Source organism: Biomphalaria glabrata, chromosome 18 (genome assembly GCF_947242115.1).
Source record: "Biomphalaria glabrata chromosome 18, xgBioGlab47.1, whole genome shotgun sequence".
Classification (NCBI taxonomy): Eukaryota; Metazoa; Mollusca; class Gastropoda; family Planorbidae; genus Biomphalaria; species Biomphalaria glabrata.
In genome coordinates this window covers 7,695,267-7,712,557 of record NC_074728.1, presented here as the reverse complement: position 1 = coordinate 7,712,557, position 17,291 = coordinate 7,695,267, and the positions used below count along the sequence as shown (strand labels likewise).

The 17,291-nt window shown below is 40.0% G+C and overlaps 2 protein-coding genes across 6 annotated transcripts in view; both read left to right on the top strand.

Moving 5' to 3' along the window:
• The window catches only part of LOC129923896 (uncharacterized protein RP688-like), a 90,375-nt gene that overhangs the window by 5,606 nt on the left and 67,478 nt on the right, over positions 1–17,291 (top strand). Inside the window, exon 1 of one of the 5 annotated variants that reach the window (XM_056016813.1) lies at positions 13,123–13,748. The exons of 3 other annotated variants lie outside the window; for them this stretch is intronic. The gene's annotated coding sequence lies outside the window, so the exon portion shown is untranslated. Of the gene's footprint in view, positions 1–13,122; positions 13,749–16,288; positions 16,428–17,291 lie in introns of those variants that run through there. One more of the 5 variants, XM_056016811.1, reaches the window with a different exon arrangement.
• Positions 769–6,597, top strand: LOC129924014 (uncharacterized). The gene has a single exon (XM_056017606.1). The coding sequence runs from the start codon at positions 769–771 to the stop codon at positions 6,595–6,597; it is 5,829 nt and encodes a 1,942-aa protein (XP_055873581.1).

Here is a 17,291-nt window from a genome sequence, read left to right as displayed (position 1 = left end):
GCTATTTCATGCTTTTAGCGTTCTTAATACGCCATGATCCCATAACTTGACCCGTTGAAAAAAAAAGGGGGGGGGGGAATGTGGTATCTGGCTGATCTCTTTTTAATGTATTAAAAAAAAAAGGAAACCTGAATTCGAACTTGTTGGCTAAAGCCTTTTCAAGCTTCTCAAGCCAACGCGGTAACCACTCTGCTAGCAAAGAGTCTAAGAACATTGAAGATTGTAGAGTTATCTGTTGTTTCTGTTTCATGTTTGTGTTCACTAAGCCTCATAGACCGCCTAATATAAAGGGGGCTAATTCAGCTTATACCACCACTTCAGTTAGGTTCTATTTCTTTCCCTTGTTTGAGATATCAAACACAATAATTTATTACCAAGAGTTAAATAACTAATTGTTTTTTTTTTTTTATTGATTCTTGTTTTGTCAGGTAAAATATATAAATCTACAAAATTTCAGCTTGGGTGTGGGAGAAATAACGTGTACAAACTTTTGGACAGACAGACAGACCGATAGAGTTGATACATGCTTTGTAAAAACCAGCTGATTCTTCTGCTTTTCGAAGTAGATAAACTTTTTGCTCGTGAATTTTTAGTATCTTTGACTTCAAAATAGTCGATAGGCTTTATGAGAGAGAGAGAGAGAGAGAAAGAGAATAATTATTAAGACAACTTTTACAACTTTGACCCTTTACAACTTTTCACGTGAGTAAAGAGGTAATTCTTGAATCTCACTTCGCACAATACAGATTTTTCTCCATTCTTGTTGGTATGTCCAACTACCTCTTACCCTTCCATCCTCTTGTTGGTATGTCCAGCTACCTCTCACCCTTCCATCCTCTTGTTGATATGTCCAGCTACCTCTCACCCTTATTACCTCTTGTTGGTATGTTCAGCTACCTCTCACCCTTCTTACCTCTTGTTGGTATGTTCAGCTACCTCTCACCCTTCTTACCTCTTGTTGGTATGTTCAGCTACCTCTCACCCTTCTTACCTCTTGTTGGTATGTTCAGCTACCTCTTACCCTTCCATCCTCTTGTTGGTATGTCCAGCTACCTCTTACCCTTCTTACCTCTTGTTGGTATGTCCAGCTACCTCTCACCCTTCTTACCTCTTGTTGGTATGTCCAGCTACCTCTCACCCTTCTTACCTCTTGTTGGTATTTCCAGCTACCTCTCACCCTTCTTACCTCTTGTTGATATGTCCAGCTACCTCTCACCCTTCCATCCTCTTGTTGGTATGTCCAGCTACCTCTCACCCTTCTTACCTCTTGTTGATATGTCCAGCTACCTCTCACCCTTATTACCTCTTGTTGGTATGTTCAGCTACCTCTCACCCTTCTTACCTCTTGTTGGTATGTTCAGCTACCTCTCACCCTTCTTACCTCTTGTTGGTATGTTCAGCTACCTATCACCCTTCTTACCTCTTGTTGGTATGTTCAGCTACCTCTCACCCTTATTATCTCAGGTTGGTATGTTCAGCTACCTCTCACCCTTATTACCTCTTGTTGATATGTTCAGCTACCTCTCACCCTTCTTACCTCTTGTTGGTATGTTCAGCTACCTCTCACCCTTCTTACCTCTTGTTGGTATGTTCAACTACCTCTCACCCTTATTACCTCTTGTTGGTATGTTCAGCTACCTCTCACCCTTATTACCTCTTGTTGGTATGTTCAGCTACCTCTCACCCTTATTACCTCTTGTTGGTATGTTCAGCTACCTATCACCCTTCTTACCTCTTGTTGGTATGTTCAGCTACCTCTCACCCTTCTTACCTCTTGTTGGTATGTTCAGCTACCTATCACCCTTCTTACCTCTTGTTGGTATGTCCAGCTACCTCTCACCCTTATTACCTCTTGTTGGTATGTTCAGCTACATCTCACCCTTCTTACCTCTTGTTGATATGTTCAGCTACCTCTCACCCTTCTTACCTCTTGTTGATATGTTCAGCTACCTTTCACCCTTCTTACCTCTTGTTGGTATGTTCAGCTACCTCTTACCCTTCTTACCTCTTGTTGGTATGTTCAGCTACCTCTCACCCTTCTTACCTCTTGTTGATATGTTCAGCTACCTCTCACCCTTCTTACCTCTTGTTGATATGTTCAGCTACCTCTCACCCTTCTTACCTCTTGTTGATATGTTCAGCTACCTATCACCCTTCTTACCTCTTGTTGGTATGTTCAGCTACCTCTCACCCTTCTTACCTCTTGTTGATATGTTCAGCTACCTCTCACCCTTCTTACCTCTTGTTGGTATGTTCAGCTACCTCTCACCCTTCTTACCTCTTGTTGATATGTCCAGCTACCTCTCACCCTTCTTACCTCTTGTTGGTATGTCCAGCTACCTCTCACCCTTCTTACCTCTTGTTGGTATGTTCAGCTACCTCTCACCCTTCTTACCTCTTGTTGGTATGTTCAGCTACCTATCACCCTTCTTACCTCTTGTTGGTATGTTCAGCTACCACTCACCCTTCTTACCTCTTGTTGATATGTTCAGCTACCTCTCACCCTTCTTACCTCTTGTTGATATGTCCAGCTACCTCTCACCCTTCTTACCTCTTGTTGGTATGTCCAGCTACCTCTCACCCTTCTTACCTCTTGTTGGTATGTTCAGCTACCTCTCACCCTTCTTACCTCTTGTTGGTATGTTCAGCTACCTATCACCCTTCTTACCTCTTGTTGGTATGTTCAGCTACCTATCACCTTTCTTACCTCTTGTTGATATGTCCAGCTACCTCTCACCCTTCTTACCTCTTGTTGATATGTCCAGCTACCTCTCACCCTTCTTACCTCTTGTTGGTATGTCCAGCTACCTCTCACCCTTCTTACCTCTTGTTGGTATGTTCAGCTACCTCTCACCCTTCTTACCTCTTGTTGGTATGTTCAGCTACCTCTCACCCTTCTTACCTCTTGTTGATATGTTCAGCTACCTCTCACCCTTCTTACCTCTTGTTGGTATGTTCAGCTACATCTCACCCTTCTTACCTCTTGTTGATATGTTCAGCTACCTCTCACCCTTCTTACCTCTTGTTGATATGTTCAGCTACCTCTCACCCTTCTTACCTCTTGTTGGTATGTTCAGCTACCTCTCACCCTTCTTACCTCTTGTTGGTATTTCCAGCTACCTCTTACCCTTCTTACCTCTTGTTGGTATGTTCAGCTACCACTCACCCTTCTTACCTCTTGTTGATATGTTCAGCTACCTCTCACCCTTCTTACCTCTTGTTGATATGTTCAGCTACCTCTCAGCCTTCTTACCTCTTGTTGGTATGTTCAGCTACCTCTCACCCTTCTTACCTCTTGTTGATATGTTCAGCTACATCTCACCCTTCTTACCTCTTGTTGGTATGTTCAGCTACCACTCACCCTTCTTACCTCTTGTTGGTATGTTCAGCTACCTCTCACCCTTCTTACCTCTTGTTGATATGTTCAGCTACCTCTCACCCTTCTTACCTCTTGTTGGTATTTCCAGCTACCTCTTACGCTTCTTACCTCTTGTTGATATGTTCAGCTACCTCTCACCCTTCTTACCTCTTGTTGATATGTTCAGCTACCTCTCACCCTTCTTACCTCTTGTTGGTATTTCCAGCTACCTCTCACCCTTCTTACCTCTTGTTGATATGTTCAGCTACATCTCACCCTTCTTACCTCTTGTTGGTATGTTCAGCTACCACTCACCCTTCTTACCTCTTGTTGGTATGTTCAGCTACATCTCACCCTTCTTACCTCTTGTTGATATGTTCAGCTACCTCTCAGCCTTCTTACCTCTTGTTGATATGTTCAGCTACCTCTCACCCTTCTTACCTCTTGTTGGTATGTTCAGCTACCTCTCACCCTTCTTACCTCTTGTTGGTATGTCCAGCTACCTCTCACCCTTCTTACCTCTTGTTGGTATGTCCAGCTACCTCTCACCCTTCTTACCTCTTGTTGATATGTTCAGCTACCTCTCAGCCTTCTTACCTCTTGTTGATATGTTCAGCTACCTCTCACCCTTCTTACCTCTTGTTGGTATGTCCAGCTACCTCTCACCCTTCTTACCTCTTGTTGATATGTTCAGCTACCACTCACCCTTCTTACCTCTTGTTGATATGTTCAGCTACCTCTCAGCCTTCTTACCTCTTGTTGGTATGTTCAGCGACCTCTCACCCTTCTTACCTCTTGTTGATATGTTCAGCTACCTCTCACCCTTCTTACCTCTTGTTGGTATGTTCAGCTACCTCTCACCCTTCTTACCTCTTGTTGGTATGTTCAGCTACCTCTCACCCTTCTTACCTCTTGTTGGTATGTTCAGCTACCTCTCACCCTTCTTACCTCTTGTTGATATGTTCAGCTACATCTCACCCTTCTTACCTCTTGTTGATATGTTCAGCTACCTCTCAGCCTTCTTACCTCTTGTTGATATGTTCAGCTACCTCTCAGCCTTCTTACCTCTTGTTGATATGTTCAGCTACCTCTCACCCTTCTTACCTCTTGTTGGTATGTCCAGCTACCTCTCACCCTTCTTACCTCTTGTTGATATGTTCAGCTACCTCTCAGCCTTCTTACCTCTTGTTGATATGTTCAGCTACCTCTCAGCCTTCTTACCTCTTGTTGGTATGTCCAGCTACCTCTCACCCTTCTTACCTCTTGTTGATATGTTCAGCTACCTCTCACCCTTCTTACCTCTTGTTGGTATGTCCAGCTACCTCTCACCCTTCTTACCTCTTGTTGATATGTTCAGCTACCTCTCAGCCTTCTTACCTCTTGTTGATATGTTCAGCTACCACTCACCCTTCTTACCTCTTGTTGGTATGTTCAGCTACCTCTCACCCTTCTTACCTCTTGTTGATATGTTCAGCTACCTCTCACCCTTCTTACCTCTTGTTGGTATTTCCAGCTACCTCTTACGCTTCTTACCTCTTGTTGGTATTTCCAGCTACCTCTCACCCTTCTTACCTCTTGTTGATATGTTCAGCTACCTCTCACCCTTCTTACCTCTTGTTGATATGTTCAGCTACCTCTCACCCTTCTTACCTCTTGTTGATATGTTCAGCTACCTCTCACCCTTCTTACCTCTTGTTGGTATGTTCAGCTACCTCTCACCCTTCTTACCTCTTGTTGGTATTTCCAGCTACCTCTCACCCTTCTTACCTCTTGTTGATATGTTCAGCTACCTCTCACCCTTCTTACCTCTTGTTGGTATGTCCATCTACCTCTCACCCTTCTTACCTCTTGTTGGTATGTCCATCTACCTCTCACCCTTCTTACCTCTTGTTGGTATGTTCAGCTACCACTCACCCTTCTTACCTCTTGTTGGTATTTCCAGCTACCTCTCACCCTTCTTACCTCTTGTTGATATGTTCAGCTACCTCTCACCCTTCTTACCTCTTGTTGATATGTTCAGCTACCTCTCACCCTTCTTACCTCTTGTTGATATGTTCAGCTACCTCTCACCCTTCTTACCTCTTGTTGGTATGTTCAGCTACCTCTCACCCTTCTTACCTCTTGTTGGTATTTCCAGCTACCTCTCACCCTTCTTACCTCTTGTTGATATGTTCAGCTACCTCTCACCCTTCTTACCTCTTGTTGATATGTTCAGCTACCTCTCACCCTTCTTACCTCTTGTTGATATGTTCAGCTACCTCTCACCCTTCTTACCTCTTGTTGGTATGTTCAGCTACCTCTCACCCTTCTTACCTCTTGTTGATATGTTCAGCTACCTCTCACCCTTCTTACCTCTTGTTGGTATTTCCAGCTACCTCTTACGCTTCTTACCTCTTGTTGGTATTTCCAGCTACCTCTCACCCTTCTTACCTCTTGTTGATATGTTCAGCTACCTCTCACCCTTCTTACCTCTTGTTGATATGTTCAGCTACCTCTCACCCTTCTTACCTCTTGTTGATATGTTCAGCTACCTCTCACCCTTCTTACCTCTTGTTGGTATGTTCAGCTACCTCTCACCCTTCTTACCTCTTGTTGGTATTTCCAGCTACCTCTCACCCTTCTTACCTCTTGTTGGTATTTCCAGCTACCTCTCACCCTTCTTACCTCTTGTTGATATGTTCAGCTACCTCTCACCCTTCTTACCTCTTGTTGATATGTTCAGCTACCTCTCACCCTTCTTACCTCTTGTTGATATGTTCAGCTACCTCTCACCCTTCTTACCTCTTGTTGGTATGTTCAGCTACCTCTCACCCTTCTTACCTCTTGTTGATATGTTCAGCTACCTCTCACCCTTCTTACCTCTTGTTGGTATTTCCAGCTACCTCTTACCCTTCTTACCTCTTGTTGGTATGTTCAGCTACCTCTCACCCTTCTTACCTCTTGTTGATATGTTCAGCTACCTCTCACCCTTCTTACCTCTTGTTGATATGTTCAGCTACCTCTCACCCTTCTTACCTCTTGTTGGTATTTCCAGCTACCTCTTACCCTTCTTACCTCTTGTTGATATGTTCAGCTACCTCTCACCCTTCTTACCTCTTGTTGGTATGTTCAGCTACCTCTCACCCTTCTTACCTCTTGTTGGTATGTCCATCTACCTCTCACCCCTCAGTAGTAGATCTTCCCTTTTCTGTGCTTTGCCATTGAGGGTGGTTAGAAATCTAGAGTCGTCTATGAATTAAGTAATATTTAAATTCTTTATTCAAGTACTGAATGAAAGTCGGGTCTGTTTCTTTATTCGCTTTCAGTTCTATTTGGTACATCTTTTTATTTTTTTTGCTGGTCTTTCTGGCACGTGTCGCTTGTAGATTATTTTGTGTGTAGCTATTTCTTTTTATAAGCTTATATCAAATCACTCTGTCTGTCTGGTTATTTCTCCCATTTGTCATTCTCGGATCAAGTTAACACTTTGCACAATTATTCATTAAACCTGACAAGCCACGAATCAATAAAAAAATTAAACAATTAGTTAAATAATTGTTGGTGATCAGTTATTTTGTTTGATTTCGAAATAAGGGGAATAATGCTACTTAATGAGAGATGTCGATATATGGATTTAGTCCCCTTGTTACTTTCTAAGAAGTCTTTTTCTCCCACTTCCCATTCTCAGTTCAAGTTGAAATTTTGTATAATTATTCATAGTCGATAACAATACTAGAATCAATCCAACATTAACCAATTAGTTAATCATTTACAACTAATTAATTAATTTTCTTTTCTATAGAAGAAAGGGAGATAAACCCCGTAATTTTCAGATAAATGACAGTACTTAGCGGCTCCTTCCTTTAGATAAGCTTTATTTTTAAAAAGTATTTTTTTTTAGTGCTTGTTCAGTTGTTGCAGATCGGCCTCTCGTTGTTGTTTTAACCCTTACCAATGGTGAACTCTCTTAATCTTTACGATTTTTGTGGCATATATAATTGAACGTAATGCATCTTAATGTCTGCCTACATACCGAAGCATCTTTTCACTTTTATGTTGATATCTCGAGTTAATCTTGTAATAAACCGTCTCAAGCTAAGATTATGATATGCAGCTTAACAGATCGCGTGCGAGGAACCTTAGACCAAAGTGTATGCTAGAGATAATTAAAAACAGTTTTAGTAGATACAGAAGATACCTTGCTTGCCATTTTTAGTTACTGACAACCCCCTAAGTTAATAAAAAGATTATGGCGTGATGGAAAATTCCAGAAATGCCTCTTGCTGCTACCACTACTCTCTTTCTTTTTAAAGCACAAAGCACGCTGTTCGGCTTTTCGCCAGTGGTTCTAAGCACGCTGGGCGAAGCTCTCACGTGGGATCATCGGTATGATATTGGAGATTTTTTTTTTATCCGTGGAGAATACTCATATTAGCTAGCTTTTTTTTTTCTTTTTGGTGTATCCGGTGTCTATAATACAGGACACCACCAAGTTCTAAACTCTTCGTCACAAAATAGTATTAATATGGAAGAACTGATAAAGGGATTATAGGCGCGACATGGCCTAAATTGTGCCGATGTGCCAAAAAACCCAAAATATCCAATACTGTTAGGGGTGCGCTATGTGACACGGGCACATCTAAAAACGCATGTAAAACAAAAAAGTAACCAACTAGCGATAAGAAACACTGATAATTACTTTTGAGATATCTATGTGGAAACAATTTAGCGTCCTTGATATTACTTTTTTTCGTCTCATCATTTCAACATATTTCTCAATCTTCCCATTTCATTTTCTTTAGGTTCCCTTATAGCACTCTCATATTGCTTCACATCCCTTTCTCTTCTTTTTCTATGTTAGCCTATTTTATTTCTTGAAGAGTGTAAATCTTCGAAATCAAACATTACCGTGTTTAAACTTTTAGCGTGAGATTCTCTAATGGGACAAACATGTTACTGTTCCTAGTACCAATCATTTCTAGATGTACCCAGACATACACTTTTGTGTTTAACACTCATCACAATACCTCTATTCATAACTTCTGGGTGGGAAAAACCTTCTTGGGGTAACCTGGACACGAATCTCGAAAATAGCTCTAACGATTTTCCTACAAATTTGACATCTGGTGTACATCGTTGGGAAAAGAATTACAATCTTGTTGGCCACACTTGGAAAGCTCTAGTTTGACCATTGTGATTTTCAAATTAAAATAAATAAATACATTTAAATTAGGCTAGAGAACGAGAACATATTGATTTTAAACGGACTTGACGTCTTCGGGTATTTCCGCATTCCTTGAAGAGTTGAATAAATTAATGTCCAGGAACATCTTGCGCATCGTTTTCTAAGTCTAGCTCTAAAGACCTATCATTGGAATAGTATATTAATAGATCTATACATTCGCTTAACCAGGATTCTTTCTAGGGGGCTGGAGGGTTATGAGGTGTCGGGGGGGGGGAGGGAATGTTCCATTATTTTTTAAAAATCTAACATTCATTTAGTCATTTAGATGAAATAAGGCTCTATGAGTTGTATAAAGGAGTTTTTTTTTGTTTTTAAAGTATTTTTTCATGTTTTTATTTTTAGTACAAGATTGTATCATTTCTATACTATTGGATACATAAAGCCTATTTGAATGAACGAGAAAATTATTAATAACACATATTGAGAACTATTTTTAAATTTACATTTTACGTTTGAAGATAGCGCAGTGTAAATAGCTTTTTATTTTCTCTCGTTAATCCACTGTTTGAAGGTGACTTGTATTGCTGAAAAGCTGCGGCTACGACAGTAAAGGGGGTTGAGAACCACTGTGCCAAGTAGACTTGCGGAAGGGAAGCTTATCCTGGGTCACAGAGAACGTTGGCTGATTTGTGTGGATTTGTTCAGGGCACTGGGTGGAAAGTAACATAAGAAACATGAGCTCTCCTCTCTCTTTTCTCTCTCTTCTCTGTCCTTTCTCCCGCTTCTTTCTCTCCTCACTATTTATCTCTTTCACTTCTCTTTCTTCTCTTCTCTCCTCTTTCTCTTCTCTCTTTATTTTCTCTCTCTCTCTCTCTTCTCTGTCCTTTCTCCCGCTTCTCTCTCTACTCACTGTTTATCTCTTTCATTCTCTTTCTTCTCTTCTCTCCCTTTTCTCTTCGTTCTTTCTTTTTTTTTTCTCTCTCTCTCTCTTCTCCACATTTTTATCTCCTTCTTCCATCTCCTCTTCTTTTTTTTTCTCTCTACTATTTTTCTCTATCTTTCGTTCTTTTTTTTTTCTCTCTCTCTCTCTCTGTCTCTCTCTCTTTCTCACACTCATACTTGTATAACTGAAGAGCTCTCATGTAGACACGTCGACACTATCAAGTCACTAGAGACACTCGGAGTGTCCTAACATTGAAAGTTTCGAAGAAATGTGAGATAGTTGTAGAGAGACAAGGAAAAGAAAAACTTGCTCACTGCGACTTGAAAGTTTTTTGTTTTCATTGATATTTTTCTGACATGTACACACTAAACTTTCAGGAGGCCAAAGACAACAATTGAGCAAGTATTTTCAGAGTTTTTTTTTTTTCGCTCTTTGTTGCTTCTATCGTTTTTTACAAAGTTTACACCAACTCACTCCTTCTGACTGGTACAAATCTTGAACACGTCATTTCTGCCACTTCCCAGTCTCGGAAAAAGTTGAAATTTTGAAAAATTATTCTTCATCGAAGACAATACATTAATCAATCGAACCAGTCAGTTAATGATGAGTGATACTGAATCAATTTCGTTTTATATTGAAAAAAAAAGAAATAAATCTTACCGTATGGAGAGATACGTCTGTAAATGAGTAATCTTTCTCTTATATAAAAGTATTTTTTAATATTTTGCTTTATTTGTATCCAGTAGAAGTAAAAGTTCCCCTTTCAGACCTTGTGTTCTATAGGGAAGATGGTAAGGTCATCTGTGGCCTACAGATAACGAGGGTGTCCTGTGGCCAGCACAACGACCAACCGCCTTTACTTTTCCCCCAATTAATATAAGCTGGATGGACGCCCAAGGATCCCGGAATTAAAAATCCCTGTCTTCACCTGGATTCGAACCAGGGACCCCCCGGTTCGGAAGTCAAGCTCAGCCACCGCTCCTCCTTGATTTGTATCTGCTCTTTTCTTATTTCCCAGTTGTTCTAGTCTCTAGATTTTGTTTTAGTTGTTTGCGGTTTTTCTTGGCCACTTTTGGAAAGGCGTTGATTGTTATTTCTTTATCTACTTCATCGTTGGCTCTTTGCCGTATACTTTGTAACATCACAAAAAAAATGGCTTCATTCTTAGGGGAACTACATTGTACTCTTATATGAATCTAATATTTTTTCTATCATAATAATTCTTATATTATCCTATATAATACAGACGTTACTTCAAAAAAGAAGATGACTACGTCCTACGCGTCATGCATTCAGTCATGCATATTAACCAATGACTTCAATTCTGCCAAGTCACTGGTTTTCCTGGCTAGCTCAGGCAACCCATTCCATGCTCTAATAGCACTAGGGAAGAAGGAGTATTTGTACAAATTTGTCCTAGCATATGGGACGAGGAATGTGCCTTTATCTTTGTGTCTTTCAGAGTATTTTATTAAATTTTGTTTTTGTATTTGAAGATTATGGCTCAGTGTTTTATGTATAATTGCTACTTTACTTTTAAGTCTTCTATCCTGAAGGCTTTCTAAATTTAGTGATATAATTATAATAACAGTAATAGTAACAGGCTAACAATACTACTATTAAAACAATAATAATAAATAATAATAAAGTAAATTTTAAGACATGATAGTAAAGTCCAAAGATTATACAAGCTTGCAATATTTGTTTGTTTTGTATTTAACCAGACACAGCTTTGATGTACGTATTTTACAAATCAAAACAATTATCTGCCGGGGGGTCTTTTTCCATGCCTGTGCCTTTTCACAATAGGCTATGACAGTGGTTCTCTAACTTTTTTTTCGAACACCTCGTACATTCTGAGTATTTATCGGAACACTTTATTTTTTTTAGAGAGACTTATTCACGTGTTGGCCTACTAGTTAATTACTCCAGTAGTTTGTAAAGCACCTCTCCAGGCCTCGCGGAGCACTAGAGGGTTCAGTAGAACACTGGGCTATAACGTACGTTTGTCTCAGCTGCTTACATCTATAATACACATTTCATACACATGAAGACATTGAAGTCATACCTTGTCTGAATCGGCGCTTTTACACGGTTTGAATAAGCTGGACCTTAGCCACGTGCACCTAGGGCACTACAGTGGTAGCCAATGTTATGAACTTTTTTTTTTTTTTTTTTTGCTACTCCTTCAGTAATGCCCTCGTTTTATTTTGAGCACTTTAGGTGCCCTGACTGACTTCCCCTTGGCCTGAAGAAACTAATTATAGCCCAGTACCAAGAATGGGCCGCTACCAGTTTTTTTTTCCTATTTCGTACTTTTTATGCCCGAATGGGACTCATTGTGCTCAGCTGCAAACAGGAAACCGAGTGTCTCTTGTTCTTTAAGCCTGTAGCAGTTTAGCTTATTTAATGAGCTCTGGTTGAAAAGATCTGGGAAGTCACTTGCACTTGACCTGAATGGAAATGTGCACGCATGTTTTTCTCAACCCCTTTATTCAATCGCGTTTGATTATGGTGATGAAGTTATGATGTCACCTTGTTTGGGGCTGATTTGTTTTAAAATGCCGTTACGTGCACACGTTTTGTCATACTTTGCTGTCACATTAGTACAACCACAACCTTCCCCAGCCCCCCCCCTTCTGAATTCTTTACTGGACAGTACGTAAGTACCCCCCCCCCCCACCAACCAGACACACAAAATCTCTTCACATGACAAGTACCTAAGTACTCCACAATCTCCACACTCACAGATTCTGAACTCTTCACATGATAAATACGTAAGTACTCCACTTACGGATTCTGAAATTTTCACATGATAAGTACGTAAGTACTCCACATTCCACAATCTCCACACTCACAGATTCTAAACTATTCACCTGGCAGTGGGTAAGTACCCCACAATCTCCACACTCACGGATTCTGAAATTTTCACATGATAAGTACGTAAGTACTCCACAATCTCCACACTCACAGATTCTGAACTCTTCACATGATAAGTACGTAAGTACCCCACAATCTCCACACTCACGGATTCTGAACTCTTCACATGACAAGTACGTAAGTACTCCACAATCTCCACACTCACAGATTCTGAACTCTTCACATGATAAGTACGTAAGTACTCCACTCATGGATTCTGAAATTTTCACATGATAAGTACGTAAGTACTCCACAATCTCCACACTCACAGATTCTAAACTATTCACCTGGCAGTGGGTAAGTACCCCACAATCCCCACACTCACGGATTTTGAAATTTTCACATGATAAGTACGTAAGTACTCCACAATCTCCACACTCACAGATTCTGAACTCTTCACATAAGTACGTAAGTACTCCACAATCTCCACACTCACAGATTCTGAACTCTTCACATGATAAGTACGTAAGTACTCCACTCACGGATTCTGAAATTTTCACATGACAAGTACGTAAGTACCCCACAATCGTCCACACACACACATACATTCTGAACCCATGTCACGACAGCATTCTTCTTCTTGAGTCAGTAATCGATACGTTGAATGGAATGATATGTGTACCGCATGCATCGAATGAGATAGAGAAAGAGGGAAGCTGAAGGACGATGGAGTACAAGAGGGTGGGGAGGGGTGAGAGAGAGAGAGAGGGAGGGAATAGAGACTATAAGTGAAGATGTGAGGAATGAGAAGGGGAGGGGTAGAGTGAGAGAGAAATGCGATACAGAATGAAAGAGAGCGATACACTTTAGGAGTAAAGAGGAGAGAGTGAGATGTGGAGTTAAGAGAGTGGGAAGAGAGAGGGATAGAGAGGAGGGAGGGGAATGAGGTAAAAAAAAAGAGTGTTTGTCTGAATGAAACTACGTATCAATGGCAACATTCAAAATAGTTGTCCCAATTAAGCGAAAGTAGTTAATTAGTAATCGATACACGAGTTCGCTAGGATCAATAAAATAAAGACACGGAGAAAGATAAGTGAAAGAGAGAGAGAGACAGAGAGAAAAAGAAAGCGAGAGAGAAGAGAGAGAGAGAAAGAGAAAATATCAAAGCAAAAGTAGCCAACCTCAAACATTCAAAGTGTGTGAGACTGAGAGAGAGAGGACGTGCGTGGGGCGGGACGGAGATAGTGCGAGCGCCAGAAGGTGGCCTCCATGCAACCACTGTTCTTGGCTTGCCCGGTGGTCCTCAACCTAATGCACGCCAACCCCCTTTTAACAAGGAGAGAAGAAGGTACACGTACACCAGTGACTTGGCAGACTAGATTAACATGGATAGTCTTAGGACGTAATTATCTTTTCTTTTGAAGGTACGTGTGTAATTTATAAGATAAAATAATTTTTTGACATTCTGAATTCATCAGTAATTGAAACAAACAAAAGTAGACACCGAACCAGATACCTTGAAATCTTACACTCACGTCTGTGTATTTCTTCAACTCCTTATTGAATACTTGAAAACATTGGAGCCGAGAGTAGAATTCCCGCTGATCCCGTGTGATGTAATGTGCCTATAAATAACTTTTCATTGATACAAAGACGTACATATTTTTTTTTTTTTCAACTTGAAAGAGGATTAAATTAATAGCACAAATCAAGTCCAATCAAGTTTGCACTATGGACAGAACTGTCTAGTTTCGTAACTCTCTTTTCTTTTTCCAAGTTTTTCCTTGCCGTCTTCGAGGAGAGTGTAAAGCAAATAGTAGGAGCTTTATAAAAAGATGTAGGTGCATCACTTGTGGGTGAACAGCCAGAGAAGAGGTGAGACAGTTGCATAGAACACCGTGGGCCTGTCTGGAATGACGAGTGTGCCCAAAGTGAAGAGCAGGGAGGTTATCTATCTATCTATCTATCTATCTATCTATCTATCTATCTATCTATCTATCTATCTATCTATCTATCTATCTATCTATCTATCTATCTGTCTGTCTGTCTGTCTGTCTGTCTGTCTATCTATCTATCTATCTATCTATCTATCTATCTATCGATCTATCTATCTATCTATCTATCTATCTATCTATCTATCTATCTATCTATCTATCTATCTATCTATCTATCTATCTATCTATCTATCTATCTATTTACAGTATGATTTATTTTTCCTTTTTCTATATGAATAAAAAAAAATTATCCCTAATTAATTTTCTAATTCTAAGTCCTCCGATATGTGGGAGCCTCGACCGCCTTGCACAACACTTCAGTCATTGCACTAGGGCTCTACGTCTGCTAGCCTAGCCCTGAGTCTCTACTAGGAGTCAAGGTTTATTGGCCAATGTTTAAATCTACTTGGTAGACTACCTATATTAGACTCTTGTTGTTGTTGTTTTTTTTATATATATAAATTGCGTAATTTTATTTTTTCCATGTTTTTTTTTTCTAATTTATTTGGGGTCACCATGTTCACTTTGCCTAGGGCCTCAAAAAATTGCTAAGGCCGTCCCATCACTCGAGTTCTTTGTCGCAACGCACTAACTCACTCTTTCTGTCCGTCTGTCTTGTAAAATGTTTGTACACGTTATTTCTTCCACACCCAGTCTCGAATCAAGCCGAAATTTGCAGAGTTGTTCATTGGCATTTGTCAAGTTGTGATTCAATTCTAAAAAAAAATAACCGATTAGTAAATTAATCACTGGTAATTAATTATCTTGTTAGATACCAACAAGGGATATATATATCTTCAGTATTCACAGATACGGATAAAAATGTAGGGTTTCGTCCCCTTAAATATTGAACTGTTATTTCTCATACCCATTCTAGGATCAAGTTGAAACATCAAACAATTATTCCTTGTACCTAACAAAACACGAATCAATTAAAAAAAAATTAGTCAATAAATTATTGGTAATTAGTTATTTTGTTTGGTATTGAATAAGAAAAAAAACTTCTACATTATTGAGAGATATAGTTGTAAGTTCGGAGTTCTTTCCCTTATATTTCTCTCTTTTTTTAAAATATTTTCTTTTTTATATTTTGCCTGTCTTTTTTTTTTAATGTAGCAGTTAGGGCTAGTTTAATGCTGTTCTTCGTGTATAATGTAGCAGTTAGGGTTAGTTTAATGCTGTTCTTTTATTTATTGTTTACCTACAATGTAGCAGTTAGAGTTAGTTTAATGCTGTTCTTCATGTATTGTTTACCTACAATGTAGCAGTTAGGGCTAGTTTAATGCTGTTCTTTTATTTATTGTTTACCTACAATGTAGCAGTTAGGGCTAGTTTAATGATGTTCTTTCATTTATTGTTTACCTACAATGTAGCAGTTAGGGCTAGTTTAATGCTGTTCTTTTATTTATTGTTTACCTACAATGTAGCATTTAAAGTCTGTATGATGCGCTTCTTCTATCGACTTTTTGTTTGTTATACTATACCTGACCTCCCCTCCTATATCAGACAATGCATGTATTGTGACCTCTTAACAGATGTGAACTCTAACAGATGTATGGGCGGAGATTTAATGGGAAAACATCCAGATATGGAAGCCTATATGTTTCCCGTCCACACACCCCTTTTTGTGTTTTCCCACTCCCCCTTTCCGCCTATCACGTGAGTGGGACTGGCCCAGTGAACCCACACCACGTGAGTGTCACGGGATCTGTGTGTTGCGTGTTACTCTCTCTCTTTCTCCGTCCCTCTCTTTCTCCCTCTCTCTCTCCCCGCCTCCACCGTTCCATCCCCCTCACTATTCTCCCTGGCCCTGACTTCACGCCGTATTGTTTTTCATTCGCGGTGTGCAGTTCTCTCATTCTGCGCGCGCAAATGTGTGTGTGTGTGTGCATGTGTGTGTGTCTCTGCATGTATGCGTTATAAATGACCGCAGCATCATATCTATTGTCCCCCCCCCCGTCTCATTCAATAATTGGATTAACATCCTGGACGGATACGTGGCTTTTCTCCGGCCATTTTGGTGGTAAGCCCCTCTTTTTCCGGCTGTGAGGCTACTGAGAGAGGGGTGGGGTACTTATATAACAGCTGGGAATCATGCATTCTGAAGTGGTAAGCGGTTACCTTTTTTAAAAAAAATCTTTGCAGATTCTCATGCTTTGTATTGAGTTTTTTTTTTTCTCTTATCTTTTTACACTCTCTTTCTCCCGCTCTTAGCTTCCTATATATTTTGTTTGTCCCATTTGTATTCTGTATTCTTTTCATTCTCTTTTTCGCTATCTTCTTCCTCTCATTCTCCCTCTTCGTTTTTCTCTCGTTCTCTCTCTTCTTTCTTTCGTTCTCTCTCTCTCTCTTGTCCGTACTCTTCCTCTCCCCGTTTCCTCCCCCCCCTCTCTTTTCCTTACTCCTTTTCTCTCTTACCAATACTCTCTTACTCTCTCCCTTCTCTCTCTGTCTCTCTCGGTGTCGTTTTGCTTCTCACTTATGAATGAAATATTTTTTCCTGTTAGTGCCAAAGTCAAGTTTAAAACAAAAAATAACAACAAATCCACCCGTTACTCTGACACTAATTATGAAGCTGTGCTAAACGTTTCTAATAGACTTCTGGATCAAACTGACCTCCATTTCAAAGTGACTTCTAATACTGACCCTTGATTCTAACTGACCTCCGCTTAAGACCACAGATTCAAGCTGATTTCTGATTTGAACGGACCGCCAAATGGACCTCATTCACCAATCGTAAACAAACAACATTTAGTCACGTGATCTAATTGATAAAACAACGAAATAAACTGTCACGTGACAACCATCATGAATTAAACATGAGATCGTAAATTATATAGAAGAGATAGAGCACCACGTGGCTAAATGTTGTTTGTTTACGATTGGTGAATGAGGTCCATTAAACTGCCTATTAGGTTCCAATCGCCCGTCCGTTTCAAAGTGAACTCTTTTGTGTTCCTGTGTAAGAAACGC